The following is a 19,407-nucleotide window of genomic DNA, read 5'->3' as shown; positions in this document are numbered from 1 at the left end:
CCAGGTCGCTTGAGTACGGAATTTATTATGCCGTAAGAATTGTGTTAATGCGCTTATGCGGTACCTGAAAGCACAAGTCTTTATTGGGATATTTATATAGGACAATTCTACGATTATGGCCGTGTTGTTTATTCAGGGCATGGAGTCGCTTATTCTCTTGTTGTTCACTGGAAAATTTTATACTCAATTTTGCACTTAATTCGTTACCATGCATCCTGTAAAATTTTATTCACAACGTTGAGCTGTTTCTGTAACGATATTGATTTGAATTCTACATTATTCCGTCTGTATCAGATACAATCAATCTTACATCATTAAAATCCTTACTATTTTAACAAATGTTCATGAACGGTGTAGGTCCTTTACCATCAGACGGGACATCTTTGTATCGAGTTGTCAGAATAAGACAGACGGAGTCTGCTGAAGTATTTGTTAACTCCCATGAAATAATGGAATCATAATTGATCTTGCTTTAGGAAAAACTTGTTGAAATTAAATTTAAGCCGTGTTTTAAGACCTATATTCGTTTGTCTAGGCACTTAGTGGACACTCTGGCCACGTGCTATCGCTATACAACTGGGGAGGTGCGATGTTCGTATCGGGCAGTCAGGATAAGACGGTCCGCTTTTGGGACTTGCGTACCGGCGGCTGTGTGAATGTGATCTCGCCGCCAGCTGGACTCCCTGGAAAGGTAAGTTTTTGATTTTTTATGGCCGGTTTTCGAGGCTTTTGGATGTATATTGTACATGGTGTTGGATGTTTTGGTTGGTCTTGTTAATTAGAATGTATATAATGGTTTAGAAAAAGAGATAAGAAGACTGGAAGAGTTGGAAGAGATTTTTGTAAAGAAGTTGAAGAAGAGACAGTTGTAGTGAAGCTTTAAATATAGTGTATTTTTACTCTTAAAATAACGAACAATTTATGAAAATGTACGAAAAAAAGTGTTAAACAGGATATCATTTCTTCTTTTGGGATGTAGAAATTGTACGGTGTTAGCTTTATCGGGGCGAAAAATTTAATGGGATGTACGATGATGTGTTGAATTGAGCATGAGTAATTGAGCAATCAATGATAGGTTGCTTGGCAAAATGTACAAAATTTTATAAGACATAAATTATAAAAAGGGATAACTAGAATAGGTACTGGATACTAGATTGTCTTAGGATGGAATGCGGTACGCCCATTTGTGAAAATTGTTTTTGTTAATTTTTTTGTATCTGAAAATGGAATTCGTTTACGAGATATAAGAAAAAAATACATTTAAGTTGCCGAATTTTTCCGAACATTTTCAATTCTTTATAACATTGCAATATATTTTATATTCTAAACTATGTGTATTAAAATAAAACTAAGATTGTTTAACTATGTGAGCAAAGTTATTTTACAAATTCTAGAGCGACATAATGTGATTTGCTCCCACTTATGTTTATATTCGTTTGTCGTTCATATGAGAAGGGGTCTACCCGAAAGGAAATAAGCAAATTATAATTCCGGATGTCGAAGTAATAACATGAAGCCAATTTTCACCAGTTCGCTGGAAGGGGGCGTCTCCTATTCGATTTCAAATAATTGAACCCTGATGCTATGTTTTGTCTCTCGGAAAACAATTTATATTTATCAAATCAAATACGGATGTATCAAGCGGTTTTGGTATATTTTGTCATTGAACGCTCTTTGTGGGGAAATTTTATAATTATCTGTACGTAATTCCAGTGTTAATGATGACCTATATGAGAATATTTTCTATTTAGGTAGGAGGATAGTAGCTCGGTTGAAAAATTTAAATTCTGCCGGCTAGTGCAGTTTCCTTATACTATGACTATGCTTTGCTGATAATTGAAGCCCCTTGCCCCTATGGGGCAAATGTATTATATACCTGTTTCACTGATCGATTTTCTTTAGGGACAAGTAGGTGATCAACCTTCTGTGTCCTACGAGACCGAGACATTTTTTTTTCTTCGTCTCCATTGAAAATGGAACCCAAGACCACTCGGTGCTACGCTCACGCGTCAACCACTACACCAAGGAGGCGATGATTTGCTGATCGAATCCTATTGAAATCATTGAGCTAATATTAATATGTATATGGGAGACACCAAGAAGAAAATCTGTGTGCCAAGCGCGGCGGCGCGGGGCGGCTAGTGAATCATAGATTAAGCGATGTCATCGACTCACCGCCATAGAGGCGAAAATTCCTAACCAAGTTTTAAAATGATTATCTAGTTAATTACCGATGAAAAGTTATTCTTTGTAGTTTGCATTATTAGCGCAATATCGTAACACACTCGAATATTTGATGAGTTATTTTGTGGTTTTTTGCTATAAAACAAACAAGACATGAACACGACCATCGCGCTAAAGCGACTGAGTGCAGTGTGGCCATATGGCTTATGTTGAGCGGTTGAAGTGATGTAGGCGGTGTCGTCTCCATATGTATATGGGTCATTATACAAAAATGGGGTAACTCAATGTCACCAGCCAATTTATAAAAAGTCTTATTATATTTTAATCAAATAACCATCTATTTTAAAACAATAAAGCGTCCTTTATTTGGTCACTCACTTTCACTTCTTTATTTAAAATACAAATTGATAAAAAAACAAAATTAATACTTAAATAATCAGTACTTTGGCATGTCACAACTCCGAAAACCAACAATCAAGTGACTATTTTATAAACATTATCATTGATTAGAGAAAACTTACTAATTCAGGACAATCTTTGATATACATAGTGTTATATAGTATTACTTTCATAACGAAATGTTTAACATTTTATTTAAAAAATAAAAATAAACTTTGTCATCGTTTTTATTGGTCAGTCCGTTGTGTCTTTTTTAAATTTGAAATTCTCGCTAAATATCTCCAAGTCGATGTCAAATCCCTGTCTAAATATTAATGTTGGTAATGAAGTTACTTGTGCATCCTATATTTTGACGGCCGTCATAACTGTACCAGCGCTAGGGTTGTGTTTGTCCTCTAAATTCGTGCTGCGCCAGTCAACATTTCAGTCCTATGGTGATTCATTATTTTATTGTTAATCTGATTTTTATTTTCATTCATACATGGTTAACTATGATTTGTAAAAATACAGTTTGTTGATATTAGAAATAAGGCAAAAAAACATAATTTGTGATTATAATCTCATATTAAGTCCTTTTTTATCAATCCGCTGGCATCAGTCCTATGTCAGATATCGCGCCAGTGGACTGACGCGACCCCATAGTACTGATGATTCTATCGTTTTTGAGAACTTTTATCTTGATTGCTATTGGTATAAGCATTTCTATTTGATATTTCAGTTTAAAACATCATGCGCCACGCTTAAAGAAACTGAATGTGAAGAGCTATTGAAACAAACTACTAATAATTTTATTTAAAAGATCTTATTTTATTTTAATTATTGATTTTGATGCTTTCAGGGCATAGCTTGTTATATTTATAAGATAAATACGTATACGTATAATAATATTGTGAAGTAAAATTATCTCAAAATAACATAAAAGTTAATTAATATAATAACATTATAAAAATGTCAAAAGGCTCTTATGGAAACTCAGATGAGACTTCCATTCAAGCCTTTGGTTTTTAATTTTATGAAAATTAGTACTTTTAACATAAATAATGTTAGATTTTTAGGGCTCCGAACCTCAAAAGGAAAAAACAGAACCCTTATAGGATCACTTTGTTGTCCGTTTGTCTGTTAAGACGTTTTTTTGAAGCGCGTGGAGGTATCAATTTGAAATTTATATTGAATACTCAACATTAAGAACCCTTGGGGCTTGAAAAAAATGAAACTTATAACGCAACGCAATTAAAAGATACCTACATCCGTTAATACTGCAAATTTCCGCAAAATTAAATATTCGCAAGTGAATAAAAAAATACACAGGATGCTTGCCCTGTATACAGTCTTAAAATATGGTAAAAAGCAACGCCTTATAACACAGATAAAGGAAAAATTGCTAAAAGTGTAAATTTTAAGTTACAAACATAATAAAAAATAGGTTTGTTAGGAGTCCAACTCGCACTTGGCCGTTTTTTTTGTTTCTATTGTTTGTGAATTACTTGAAGTATTAAGTAAAATTAAGTCAAAGTAGTATGTTAAGTAAGAGAGTAAGAATATTCACGTTGCGTTAAATGTCAGAAGGCTGTTTTGAAAATTGAGACATTTTTTTTCCCAGTATCACAATATGTTATCAATTATCATTTTTAAATGTATCTAAGTGATTTTAATACTTAAAAGACATGTGCCATTATTAAAACTGAGAGATTTGTAGTCATTTTCATTGAATTTCTTTAAGAATATTACAAAATTGTGTTTTTTATCAGTACTAGGTTAGCCTTGTCAGTCCCCTGGAGGCCAAATCCAGAAAATTTAAAATATCTCACAATCTACTTAAAAAAGTGGCTGGCCCGATTTGGAACAATATATTCATTAGATTAGCTATCATAAACACCCTAATTTGTAATAATCTGATATAAAAAATATAGTAAACAAAATATCCTTATAAGTTACCCCATTTTTGTATAATCACCCATATCTCAATGATTGAAATGTTACGTATTTACTCAGGGCTCAGCGGTGGCCTCCCTAGCTGTGGACCCGAGCGGGCGGCTGCTAGTGTGCGGGCACGACGACGGCTCGTGCGCGCTGCACGACGTGCGCGGGTCGCGCGCGCTGCAGCGGTTCGCGCCGCACTCGAGCGACGTGCGCAGCGTGCGCTTCTCGCCCGGCGCGTACTACCTGCTCACCGCGGGGTACGACGGCCGCGTGGTGCTGACTGACCTGCAAGGTGAGTGCGAGCGGTTCTCGTATAGCTGAGGGGGGGGGGGGGGGGAGTGGGTGCGTTGCAGGCTTGAGTTGTATTCGGCTGTGCTTTACAGCGTATACAACAAGTTCTTTTGTTTATGTGGACTGAAATAGTGCACCGTGAAATATGAGACGTGATGCAATTTCTGGAAAAAAAATTTCATCTGCTGCAAAAAATGTTTTTGTTCTACGAAGTAATAAAGTGCATTAAAATGGACAACAGTTACTGCCAAACTGAATATGTTTATATTTTACAGCAACATTATGTCTGGTTTCTTCTGAATTCAAGAAACCAGATAATATAATTTTAATTGAAAAGAAAAAATATTTTAATCGTATAATGAAGAAGAACGGACCTTTGAATTTTGTTTATATTTAACTGGTGTTGAATTTTTATAACATTAATAATGAAAATAGATACCTCATTTAAATTAACTGGAATTTATAGAAGATCCTTGCTTACTTTTATTTAAATTACACCACATAAACCTTGAGTTAAATAAAACCAGATCATTTACATCTATGGTATCAAGTAAGCTAAACTCGTCACGAAGTAGGTGACAGGAAACAAACTTGAAGATCACATTTAACTCCATCGATTTATCTCACGGACCCGTACTAGTGCTATTCTCTTTCATACTATGCGAAGGTGACGATAATGTGAGAAAAATAATAGCATTACATAAGTCTTGTCTAGGAATATATTCCTTAGTAAACAAGGATACCGTTCTCATTTGAACCATTCTAAGAAAACCTTTACACCATTTCATGGTGTAATACAGGGAAAATGATGCGTGTGCCGCGAGCTAAATAAAAAAACAATATTAATACATTTTTATACATGCGTACAGTATGGAAAAGACAAAAATAAGTGTGTCATAGTCAAACACACTAACAGTATATTATTTTCATTGTAAGTGACTACAAAACGTGTCACTCACTCAAGAGATATGGAAAACTCTTGGAAAATGACATGGAAGTTGTTACGATGACACGTAATTAATGTATGGCTTTGATTTCTCGTCGGACATCTGTGCGTGTTCCTCACTTCAGTATGTGTTCTACGACCATTGAGATAATATTACTACGTATGGAGGAACCACGAACAAAATCTGTGCGCCATTTTTTTGCTTTAAGTTTTAAAAATTATTATCTTCTTAGGTACTTACCGATGAAAGTTATTCCTTTGCACTTTTCCGTATTATTTGTGAAATATCGTAACACACACGAAGGCATATTTGATGCGTTTCACTTTAAAACAAATAAAAAATGGGCGTGCAGTTACGCCATATGGCGTATGTTGAGCGGAACATAAGTGATGTAGGCGGTGTCGTCTCCAAATGTATATGTCAATGTCTATGACACGATATGTTCGCGTTGTACCGGTCGCATATCTCATTGGATATTCTGACTGTGCTTTTGAACACATTTAACTTATAAATTGTTTGCATTCAGTTCCATCTGGTATACTTTTAGCGCGGTTAACGTACTCACTTTGCTTAGACGCTCTCGTAAATTGGATTGAGAAAGCACGGCGATGTGGCTCTTTGAGATTTAGATTCGTTGAGTGATGTCGCGAATATTCTGACGCTTAAGCGCTTGTGGAATTAAATGTACCTAGTACGTACTCCATATTTTATTCCCGTGGTGCTTTTAAAATGAATTTACGGTGTAACGAATGTGTGCCTCAATTTTTATTAGAAACACTAATCATGTTGATAAAAAAAAACAGAACTGCCATAAACGAATTGTCAAATCATACCCACACTTTTTATTATTATTTATTTGAAATAGAACACTTAAAAGTTACGGCGTCAACAGTTTTCATATAAAATTCACTATTAATCCATATTATGAAGAACTGGTTTGTTCCTTAATTGGTACAAAGTTAAAGGTTAACCAAATAGTCCGCCAGGGATCAAAGTTTCGTATATTTTGGTTAAACTATTCGATATAGTTAAGCCGTTAAATCTCACTCGTTGTGGTCGAGTTATACGTAGATTGTGTTAATATTGTGAGCGTTATTACACTGACCCAAATGGAGCACAGTGTCAAAGACGTTTATTGGTTCAGGATACCAATTATTGATTTACAACTCGAATGAAAATAAGATCCGACATTGAGACGAAGCTTTGCTGAAAATAATATAAAACAGAATTTTGCTGAAGGAAAATTTCTCTTTCAACTGAAATCCTCTCTATGACTTGAACGTATCAAGTCTTATGTGTCTTCGATAGATTTCACGGATCACTTTATTTCAATCCCGAAGTGTTTACGAAGATGTAGAGAGTGAACTGAGCACACATCGATCTCACAAATAAACGTGTGTGGAAAAAATATGGGATGCTTCTATCTACTGGCCTATAAAAAAGATATAAAGATAGAAGATTGTCATTTCATGCCCGCTAGAGGATACGAGAAATCGCTTCATACTAATAACACTGTCTATCTATTGTGACATGAAGTTATTGGTACAAGTGGAAGTACTAGTAAATACAGAGTAATAATGGACTTGGTCGTATCGCTATTGTAATTTATGGCATGTCAAACGGTGAGAAATCAAACTCGGTAGCTGGATTACGGAGATAAGAGGATTGGTCGAATAAAGGTCTATTATCCCGTATACTGTTGTTATCGGGCACGAAGGGAACGTTGCCGCTAACCGTTGTTTTGTCTAGAATTCGTATTTAAATGCTACTTTCTTATATTTCGTTTTATGAATGTAACTCCGGTGAACGAGATATACGTGTATAACATGTTCGCCTATTGAGATACATTTGAATAATTTCTATATTCATTTTCCAATCTAATTGCGTGTATTTTATTCGTATTGATAAAAGTCTGTTTTTGTCTCGTTTGGTTGTGAAATGTCTACAAAAGAAAAAAACAGTGTTAAAGCGTTTATTATATCAATGTTAGCATTAACGGAATGAGATCGCGACAATTTCATGTTGTCACAAGCGATGCATATTATGCACGATAACATTTTTTGTGAGTGTACACAATTACTGAACCAGTCCAATTTAGATCGGAATAGTAAAGCCGCTATAATGATTTGTAGTTTTTGAATATTTTACGGTCAATGAGCTTTTGGCGTACGATTAATTAACATTTAGAAAGAGGTAACTTTCGCGTTGTAGGCGATTATAGTTCTTGTTATCGTTTGGATATGTGTGGATAAAACGTTTAGAAATATTGCGTAATATTAATTCATATAATATATAATTCGTGGTACATAAAAATAACATAATATGTATTCACAAATTTAATCTCATTGTTTCGTTGTCATACATATTATAGTAAAGCTCTTATGGCTTCGTTCCAGCTGTGTCATTGAATTGACTTCAAACGGCAACCTCATATTACTATTATTACTTTTTGCTAATGGAGTATGATATAACATATGTATCTATACATATAATAAATCTGTAGAAGGGTCAATTCTGTACATTGAAAATATTGAAAAAATAACTAGCAGGGGGTGTTACTGGATCGATACCAAACCCAAATATGTGATTAAAAAAATTTTTGTCTGTCTGTCGATCTGTCTGTCTGTCTGTATGTATGTGAAGACATCACGTGAAAACTACCGGTTCGATTTCGATGAAACTTGGTACAATTATACCTTATTATCCTGGGCGTAAAATAGGATACTTTTTATCCTGGAAAAATACGTAGAAAAAAAATTAATCTCAATTTTTCAGTTAGCCATAGATGTTGTTCTGTAGTAGGTACCGCGAACACACGTTGCGTATTATTATAGACCTAGCCGTATTTGGGTCCAATAGATATTTATAAGATGTCATTGTCCGAGTTACTCAAAATGGAGAAATAAACCATCCACGCAAAGACCGACATCCGCGCGGACGGAGTCGCGGGCGGAAGCTAGTGGTAAATAATATTGGAAGTTGCCTTGATCCGTATTTAATGAAATTTTGCAAAAAAAAAATTGTAGAAAAAATATATAATTTATACAATAGTTTTTAAAGATGCTGATGCCGATGTCCGAGGCCGAGCTACAGCGTTAGAGGAAATTTTGATGGGGTCTAAATTACAAAAGGTCCCTAATGGGGCACGTTAACTATTTTGGCATTACAGAATGAATTTTCAATTATTTTATTAACTAAATTTTTATTTCAGTGAAATGTAGATTTTCATTGTCATCGTTAACTGTAATCTTGGATTTGTCCTAACCTCAATGTTGTCTATTATAAAAGATATTCTCGTAGAGATCAAAAGTTTCATCATGATCTGTAATTAAAACTGTAAATGCAATGCACAAACACTGTCCAACACTAAATCAGCACATAGAACTTTAGAACTTAACAATCCATATTGATCAGTTCTATTACCAACAATTATAACCAGATCCTTTTTCAGGTGATCTAACATGTCCGCTCCCAAGCGTGCCCGTCGCGAGGCATCCCGACAAAGTGATATCAGCAAGATGGCATCCCGACGACTTTTCCTTCCTCTCCACGTCCGCGGACAAGACCGCAGTACTGTGGACCATACCGCCGGTTTAACCTGGACAAAGTTAAACTATGAGTTACTTATGATTTGTTCTTGGATTCTGGTGACATCTCTCATTTCATTTGATAGCATTTTTTGTGATTTTCTGGCAGTTTAGACTGTTTTGAACACCTAAATTGACATGTAGGAAAGTTTTTACTGTTTGCCTCAATGTTGGTCATTAATGATTTTAGAAGTAATAACCGTACGCACAATTTGTCTAAGTGGCTTGCAAATATTGCAGATATTGCATTACAAGTTATAATTGGAGAAATGTTAGGGAAATTATTGTAATTCGTTCCCGAATATGGCGCTAAAACGACCAATGGCAACGAAGTCCCTATTTGCGAAAATTATACTTAGATAAATAAATGTTTAGATAAATATAAATGTTATATTGGTGTTTAATGTGAATATGTGTGTCAAGAGAATTCCTTTTAAGTGTTGCGTACTCGGTACCACGATCGGTTGGTAGTATGTGCGAATCAATGGCCTATCAAATACGCGGGTATAACGCTAAATGCCGTTTCTTGGTCTATGTTAGAAATGCAACATTAAGAACAAACGACTCAGTATTCAATCTACTCGAAATATCCTTTTTACGGACAGTTTACGGAGATACTATTTTATCACTTGCTATGAGTATGAGCTGAGTGAACATTCAGCCATTAAATCTCTTATATATTTCTTAACGTACTTACAGTTCTGCGATGTGGTTTCCATGGCAAAATACAAACATCGCTATAAATGTATGAATATTAACTTTTACTTAAAATCTATGCTTCGTCGTCACAGCACTGGTTGATGTGGAATGTATTAGAATTTAGTATCAGTTGCACTGGCTTTATAGTATTTGTTAGTTATGATTTATAGAATTATATAAAAATTAGATTGTATAGTTTAACTACGTATACCATAGCTTCAATAGCGAATCAATTGTCTTCTAGTGGACTAGCTTTGTGTCTCAAGTCGATATTTGTACTAATAAATGTTTTCATCTAATTAACTGTTTTTAAAAGATTCTGATAACTACCAGGAATGTATTACTATTATATACCTTAAAAAAACTATGAATTATTTTTTCTCCACTTTATTCGATAGACTTTAGTATTTTTGTTAATACAGTTAACGATTCTGCAATTGATATTTTTGACATTTTTATCGATTCATTGTAGAATTTGATTAATAATAATGGAGTTTCGATTAATTATAAATGTTACATTGAAATAGAACGGATTTTCTTCACATCATACGTAGTAGATCTTTCTATAACTTACTGCAATAGTTTAGTTTTAAGTTTATTTAACGATGCTTTAATATAACGGCTTGTGCGTTGCGAATTCATATGTCGTGATAGTTTAATCGATGCTTAAATAATGATACTTGATGTGCACAAATACCCTGTAATTAAAATTAATTAAGTACTGTGCTATGTAAACAATTGAGTAAGTCTAAGATCGCATGACAATGTGTGCGTGCACGTACACGCATTATTGCGTATACGTGCACGCACACAAACCTCGTCACTTTGAAGACTCAGAGGTGTGTTTCGTCCGAACGGAATGAGTTGTGATGCTATGTTTTATTGTAAAATTAACTTATTTTTGTCCAACGGTGCGTTAAAACCAAGGAAACTTAGGATATTTTCACGTATAGTTTTGATATGTTATTGGCGTAATATTACCAAATAGAACTATCCGAATAGTTAGAATCATTCCTTCGCTTATGTTACGTTATGTCGTTAAGGACTTTTTCTCCTTTAGGCAAGAGAACAAATTGCTTACAAGATATATTTGGGGTGGATTATTTCTTCCCTTTGTAAGCGTTTTCATCTCGTATACGTGTATTGTCTTGATATTGCTAGTAGATAGATAATTTTCTCAACGATTAATTATTATTAATGTCTGTGGAAAGTTAAATTCTATTACACTATACTTAGTACTCACTGTATGTATTATTTACTAATCTCATATTCGCATGTTCGCTAGCACTTAGTTTTTTTATGAATGCGATTTTTATTTTGGTTACGATTTAAGAATGAGCTTTAAGAGTACTGTAATGTTACTAATAACGCAAGTTTGTGATGTTCGTCACAATTTTGTAATATGTAATAGTTATAAACGCCTTTATTCACAAATTTTGAGGCTTTTACATGTATCGTGAATTTGAAATATAAAAAAAAAAAACATACAGAATTTAAAGTCACATTTTAAAGTTGCAAGACATTTCTTGATTGTAAATTTATGAGTCTGAAAATACAGTTCTTTATCGCTAAATTTTTAAAACAATCCTTTTTTGCTGATTTTGTAAAATAAACGCATTAAGTTATATTCTAGCTATACTCTTGAATTGATGTAATTAAGCTTTAATTAATATTCTATTATTAATTGTTTTCTATAAATATTTTGCGAACCTACTTTAAGAAAAAAATTGTATGCTAAATTTGTCACAAAATACCTGTATCTCAAGAATCAGTGATTTTTTTTATTTCTTACTATTTATTCGTATATGAATAGGAATACAGAACAATAACTTGTATATTATATGTTTCATTGTATCGCTGTGTAGGTGTATATGTAAATTACATAGGAAAGGTTGCAACACTGTGACTTATATTAGATTTTATAAACATAGCCGTTAGAGCATTTAGAGGGAAATATTTATTAGTATACCCATTTACAGGGCAACCACGTAATTCCTGTTCCTGATAGATTCAAAAGGTTATTGATTTTTACTAAATTTATATCCATAAAATATTCGTTCGAATAAAATACAAAAGAACCCGGGCATCATATCAATTGCATAAAATAAGCCAATCAATTATCAGACCTTATATTCGTGTTCTTATAATGACCAATAGCTGCGTAGTGCTTACTATTTATTGTGCTGCGATCCTATTGTCATTGGTTGAAATGTCGGAATTTAATTATTATTTCGATGCACTAAACGTCTATTAAAGTTGACACTAATTATTATGTCTTTAACATGTTTAAATATTTGCTACGAAACATAACTTAACCTAAATTTCCAATCACGTTTGAACAGCCAACAAGTAAATGCTTCGCTCACTATCAAAAGGCAATAAATCAAGTTACTTGTCACACTGTTGACTCGAAACTAGCAATATTTTCGAGTTGCTCCTAAGTGGGGTATGTGCAGAAATATACGTGATTGCCGATTGGTCGTATTGAAAAATGAAATTGACTTCGCTCGTTGTGCATCAGTGTTCCCCGAATTCACCAAATAACTCTGATGAATGAAAATAGTTGTACGAATTCGAACAGGAATATTGAGTAAACAATACCCAAAAATGCCGCGAATTTTTTAGTTTACTGTGAACGTTTTTTAAGTTTAGCGCAGCGTAAATATTAATCAATTACTTTCAGGTATTTTTGGGTGTGAGATATCGTATGGAAATAATAAAAACAGTGTGCAGGTTTCAGTTCGATAATGTGTCTTCGTGTAGTGATGCCCTGGCTTCTTCATTTTAAAATAGTCACTTTTTAGGTGATCATTTGAAATAAATCTTTGCAGTACTTGAGTTCGAAATCTCTGTAATTTTTATCCGTATACAGTATTTATATAGAAAGGTGACTTTGAATAATATACTAGTTCATATACATCAGCTGCTACTTATAAGTCCGAGTATTGAAAAAACCGAATAAAGCTTTGATGTATGCGCTTAACATAGCAAAAGTATGAATTATTTGTTAATCTTAAAGATTATGTATGTTAGTGACATGTAACGCAATTAAATTGTGAAAGGCTTTGCACAAAGTATTATTATAATTGGAAAATTAATCTATTGATGTACTTACAAAAGAATTGATATGTTTGTGCTAGGTCTTCAATGCACATAAAACATTATGTAATGATATATATTCTATGTATAGTTTGATTGTGTGCGAAGTTTATTGAAACGATTAACATAGTGTCGTACGCTGATAAAACATATTTGTTAAACCGAATTTCGTTAACAATGTATCCATTTTGGTGTAAGAATACATACTTATTTACAAATACTTGTTTTATTTCATGCCCTTTACAATTTAAGAATGAAATGCAAGAACAAAGAAGTATACGAGAGGACGAAATACGAGAAACGAAGGTACATTTGGTAATCAATAATAATTTCTTCAAATACCCTCATTAAATTATATATTACCAACTAATCAATGATCGTCCGAGAAACCGTTGTTTTAAAGGTCTCATAATATTTTTTTATAACCTACATACTAATCTAGATTAAGGCAGTGATTAAGGTAACAAGTTGCAAATGCGAAACTTATATTTTTTAACATCTATTTTATGCGATTTTTAATTTGTATGTTTGTCTTTGCGAATTTATAAAAGCTTTGCGATGGCATTTCAAAATGTGTTTTATAATATTTACTTTGACCGTTTAAAACTCCTTTTAAACCTTCTTAATACATATAGGATAATTTTATAACACTTCTCAACGCCCTTGTGGCCTAATGGATAAGGCATCGGCCTCCTAAGCCGGGGATTGAGGGTTCGAGTCCCTCCAGGGGTAGATATCTATTTTATTTTTGTTTTTCTATTTGTACAATAATTTGTAACTAATCTTTGGTAAATAACTATCTGAAATAACATGTATATTGTACATATAACTTTTTGTTTCATCATAACATTAGGTTTGAAAATTTATTGCATTGCTGTTTATTTATGAATTTCAGGAAATGTACATTTTTTTCGCATTATTTTTCATTATTCTCATACAGAAAAAGCAAGAACGTAAATACATTTTATTTCAATATGTATGAGTGAAAAGTACCTAATTAGCATTGAAACAAGCTTGTCGATACAGCCTGAAGAAAGTTCGTTTGAAGCGCCCCCAACTCACCCTCGTATTTCAAATGGGGTATAAGCGCAGAGATGGCGCTGATTTATAAAACCCCTTCCTTAGTAATTATCAAGGATATATAAATGAAATATTCTTAATTCATTCTCTTTACCACATTTTCGTAACGTCCTTTTTTAGCTTCATTTATTGCAGTTTAGAAAACGCGAATATTCGACATCGAAAATTCGAAAGTGGTCCAAAATTTCGAGAGGGCAAGTACAGTTACCTGTGGTCTAAGGGATAGGGCACCGAGCGATTGTTGGGGCTCGGGGGAGAGGGTTCGAGTCCCTCCAGGTGGCGTGATTTATTGTTTTTTTTTTTTTAATTTTAGTATAGCTGCGATTTTTTTCTATGCATTGCCTACAGCTATATTTTGTGCTTCTAATGTATTTCTAATGTTTTTGTTTTTATTTTGTGCTTAATTTTTTAATTATCAACTATGTAATTATAACTTATTTTGTGTGTACTTTTTTTGTCTGTGGTGTCTTTTATTATTTCTAGAATATGAGCAAAACACTATATGGGTTGTGGCTAATGTCAGTCATGGTTTTGTAGCATACAAAATTATACTTTTGTTGTAATTGGTGGATTTTTTAAATATTAATTTATCTGCTATGACGTGTTGATAAATCGATATCTATATTAATAAAAATGAAGAACCCACCCAAAACATACAAAAAAGTATAACATTCATTGTATTATAAACTAAAATTATACTATTTATTTACAGTCATAATGTGTGTGTAGATTCGTTTTAAACCTAAGTTTTAAACTAGATATATATGTACCTTTCATTTAATATGTAAATAGAAAGATTTTAAAACAATCGGATCGGTAAGTAGGTATGTATTTCTAAAACGATCTTAACCCTTAACATCACTCGCGGGGGAGCAGGGTCCCCCACCGCTCAAATTTTTACGAATATTTTAAGTATTAGAAACGTTACGAGGTGTAGCGTCCGTGTATTCCCCGTGCCACCCGAGGTCTCGCCGGGAGTAGATGTGTGCCGGGCTACTGTGCTTAGTTCCAGAGGTACGTGTCGATGGGGGAGCGTAGTCCCCCGCGAGTGTAATTACTTAAGTATATTTTAATTATTTTTCTATGTATATTTTTGTGTTTTTATAGGTTTATCACGCACAATCGATAAAAATTTGAATCCCCAGCAGATAGAACATTTGTTCAATGACTTAGAGTCTGGGGAAACCGAGGCAGAGGTTATTTATCCTGAATTATCATCAGATTTGAGTGATGCGGAGTCTGAGGTTGGTGATCACGATGCTGAAAGTGAAGAAGAAGTAGACAGTAACTCTGAAAATGAAGATACAAGTACCAATGACCAACAAGACTGAAACAGCAATGCATTGCTGCAGACTGTAATAAGATTCCTACATTTGACTGATATTTCGGTAGTTTCTAAGTATTATGTGCGTTGCCCTTGTGATTTTAGACGTTATAGATATTTCATGGATTTTTATGCTTGTTTTGTAATTTATATGATACAAATAAGTAGAAAAAAACATTTTATTTTGTATTTTTTTTTTTTATTTTTATACATAACAGTAACCTAGAGTTATATCTTAAAATTTAACGTGTTTTTTGTAACTTGTTTTGTTTGACATTAGAAATGCCCATTTTTTAGTTTAAAATTTAAATAAATACTCTTATAGCATTCCAAAAATGTGTTTTGTTTCATTTATTGAAAAAAAAACAGAGTTATCGTAAAAATATTATAGATATATGGTTCAACAATTTGGTGGACCTTGCTCCCCCACGTGTGTAGATGTGTGGCGAGAAATAGCGTGTGTTGCTAAGGGTTAAGACATTTTATTTACAAGGGTCCAAATAAACTCCACAGACGTTGTGATAGACACTCCACAGATATATGTTGAAGTTTGAGTTTGCAGCGAATTGACCTATAAATGTTAAGTACATCACTGACAAGTACCATCAAAATCGGTCCATATGTTTTCAGGTGAAAAGTGAATACATCTACACGCCCATACGTTTGCGTTTATAGTATTTACTTAGCATATTATAATATAAAATAATAAATATAAATGCAAAAGATTACCTCTTTTGTATCGATATAATGATGCGTGTTCTGAATAAAGCTAGAAACTAAGCTTCCTTTTATCACAACGTACATTGTTACTGAGTTTTAAAGGATTAACTATATTTTTTATTAATAATAAATAAACTGAAGATATTATATTGTTCTTTGTCTTTGAAGGATCTTTTAATATAATAGATACTTATTATCTTTTTTACAAAATAAATTGCGATGTTTTTTCCGAAAAATACATGATGACTACTTACATAAGACTGTCCTTAAAATGAAGCATAAAGCAAATTCTGTATTTCTCTTGTATTTTCATGTTAAAACTTATTTATAAATTTATTATCCTGTAAACTGAAGTCCTGTTTCATGATTTCAAGTACAAGCCCCTGTGGCCTAATGGATAAGGCATCGGCCTCCTAAGCCGGGGATTGAGGGTTCGAGTCCCTCCAGGGGTTCGACCATAACAACTTTTTATATTTTTTTTTATACGCAAATAATGTTGTTTCGAAATTTGAAAAAAATTGATCGTATTCGTTGGCTTTTCAAAGATTTTAAAGTTTTAGCGATCGCAAATTAAAAGTGAGTTAATTTTATGCTTTTAAATATTTATTATTATTTTATTGCATTGATCCAGAAATTATCTATCTTACATTCTATTAAATTGATTTACGTATGTTGGCTTTCTTCTTCCTGCAAAAATATTACATTGGTTACAATGTTTATGATGCTTATTAGGAATCTAAATATTTGTTCTGAATTTATTATTGGAGAATTTCATTTTGAATGATGAAAAGTATATTATAGGTAACCAGATATTTAATGTGTTTATAAATGTATACTTGCAATACAAGCTTTTAGCCTGGATTCTTTCCTGAGAGCGTTTTCATGTGGATGAACAATTCGTAAAAAAACATATTATTATGTAATGTACCTAAGTATACTGAGTTTAGTTTTACCTATTATGTAATTTATTTGTTTATACATACCTTAGTTTATACTGATCACGTAACATTGTAACAATATACTGTGCACTTTGTTGGCTGCAAAAACAATTATCAAACGTCAATCAAAACTTAGAAGGGAGTAACCCGAAAGGGAAATAATTATGCTATTTATCAATGGGCAGGGGATAAGTTGTAGCGAGATGCCGTTGCGGAAAATAACTATCTATACTAATATTATAAAGCTGAAGAGTTTGTTTGTATGTTTGAACGCGCTTATCTCGGGAACTATACTGGTCCGATTTTAGAAATTCTTTCGGTATTGGATACCCCATTTAAAGAGGAAGGCTATATATTATCACGCTAAGACCAACAGGAGCCACGCTGGTGAAACCGTGGAGCGCAGCTAGTAATTCGATAATTTGGCTAATTGGGAAGCCAGGGCGTGGGATTGGTGAAAACAATTACTTATGTCGTCAAACATTGGTTTATTTATTTTGTAACCAGCGATATTTTATGCGATAATATTGTCACACAAAAATTTTCAGTTCGATTTTTTTATTCAGTAGGTAAGTAAGTAGGTAGGTATTATATAAGTAGTTATTATAATGTTAGCACATAATACACGGATTTATTATGATACTCGTTAACACTATATATACTTTGTATACCACAAAGTAAAAATAAATTGAATGTGGGGCGAAACATGCTCTGGTTTTGTGTTGACCAGCAAATATCGCCTGCGTTCACGTAATCCGACCAATTCAACACGTTTGCCTGCCGTTATGGAGTTTCATGTGGAGGTGGGTATAACAGAATTACACAGTATTGTAACTCAGATTTAGGTGTTATAGGCGCTTTTCGATCGAACCTACGAGGCGGTTTGTGGGCGGCGTATTATAAGTTGTATATGTACCTACCTATCGTACCTATAGTCCTATAGTCATCATATATGTATAATGTACCTACGTAGTAGCCAAGGTAGTAGCTATGAATGAATTTTAAAAAGTCATGTCAATTATTTATCATTCTTTGTTAGGTGAACTTTGTTTGAACCTTTTAGAGTGAAACAAAAGGTTAGTATCGAATCGGGTTATATAGTACCTACGTGATTGGACAAAAATCAAGGATAATATGTTAGCTTTTGTGTCATTTGAAATAAAAGTTTGTATAGATATTGATCAATTATTATGCTGACGGTACCTACTTACGGAATATTATATTTCTCTTATGTTTGAATTACTTTTACTTACTTATGTATGATAAATACTGTAACCATTTCATCAACAATGTTAGTTCCCGTTAATTATGTGGAACTTATTAGAACCAATAAGATAAAAAATAAAAATCTAATTTATTATATTTATTACACGAAGCATCTGGCAAATTTTGTATGATATCTAAAATCTAATTTTAATAATAAAGGAATGATCATGAAGAAATAATAAATAGGTAGACCGTATACCCACTATCTACAGGGTGTCCCACTGTTGTTATAATAAGCTCAATGGAGGTTATAGTTTTGCATACGCTGAGTGCGTAAAAAATACATACTTATACAATTCCAGACCCATTTTTTTTCAAATAGATGAATTCTTTAAACTAAGTATATGCGTACGCCGTACACCCCTACACGCGCCCAGCCGCACGTGAGCCATCGTTTAAGATTATGTTTCATAGACAAAATGCTCATATAAGCGAAGCGGTATAATTATGCCGGATTCGCAAAGCTGGAAAAGAAATCATGGATTTTAAGGAAAAAAATTAGCAAACAATTTTTGATGCAATTTCTTTGTTTAAGTATTTTTACGCGATTAGTGTAAGCAAAACTATTAACCCCTTCGCGATTAGTATACTGATACTGATACACCCTGTATAAATAAAATCCACAAATCTTGACTTATGATGCAAAAACACTTTCAGTTGGTATACTGATTTTTGCATTTCAGCAATTCATAACAATTACTAAAATCGCTTCATTTGAATAATATTATATATGTATATAGGTATTGTGTCTATATAAGTTTAAAATATAAGTTTCTATTTGCGACAAAGAGAGACGTTTTAATTAAATAGTCTAATTAAATGTCCAGGTCTTTATTGCGATTGAAGGCACTCCCAGGCTTTTAGCTTGAAAGCCATTCACTTTTATACATAATACCTGTTCAGGATTTATGACGGTACGCAGTTTTTCATTAGGATCGCTTCAAATGGACTTT

At 33.1% G+C, this 19,407-nt stretch overlaps 1 protein-coding gene and 2 non-coding genes across 5 annotated transcripts in view; all 3 read left to right on the top strand.

Annotated features, from left to right (window-relative positions):
* Positions 1–13,344, top strand: part of LOC123704920 (WD repeat-containing protein 47) — a 55,992-nt gene extending 42,648 nt beyond the window's left edge. For all 3 annotated transcript variants that reach the window (XM_045653412.1, XM_045653413.1, XM_045653414.1), the window contains 3 exons: positions 536–691; positions 4,576–4,795; positions 9,193–13,344. In XM_045653412.1, the coding sequence (XP_045509368.1) occupies positions 536–691; positions 4,576–4,795; positions 9,193–9,338 (522 nt within the window). In that variant the 3' untranslated portion in view covers positions 9,339–13,344. The remainder of the gene's footprint in view (positions 1–535; positions 692–4,575; positions 4,796–9,192) is intronic.
* A 441-nt stretch (positions 13,345–13,785) lies between these two features.
* On the top strand, positions 13,786–13,858 carry Trnar-ccu. The gene has a single exon. It is a non-coding gene; the product is annotated as a tRNA-Arg (tRNA).
* Positions 13,859–16,629: 2,771 nt separating this feature from the next.
* On the top strand, positions 16,630–16,702 carry Trnar-ccu. Its single transcript has one exon. It is a non-coding gene; the product is annotated as a tRNA-Arg (tRNA).
* Positions 16,703–19,407: the final 2,705 nt, after the last annotated feature.

The sequence above is a fragment of the Colias croceus genome, chromosome Z, assembly GCF_905220415.1.
Source record: "Colias croceus chromosome Z, ilColCroc2.1".
NCBI classification, from domain to species: Eukaryota; Metazoa; Arthropoda; class Insecta; order Lepidoptera; family Pieridae; genus Colias; species Colias croceus.
This window is presented reverse-complemented; position numbering and strand designations above follow the sequence as displayed.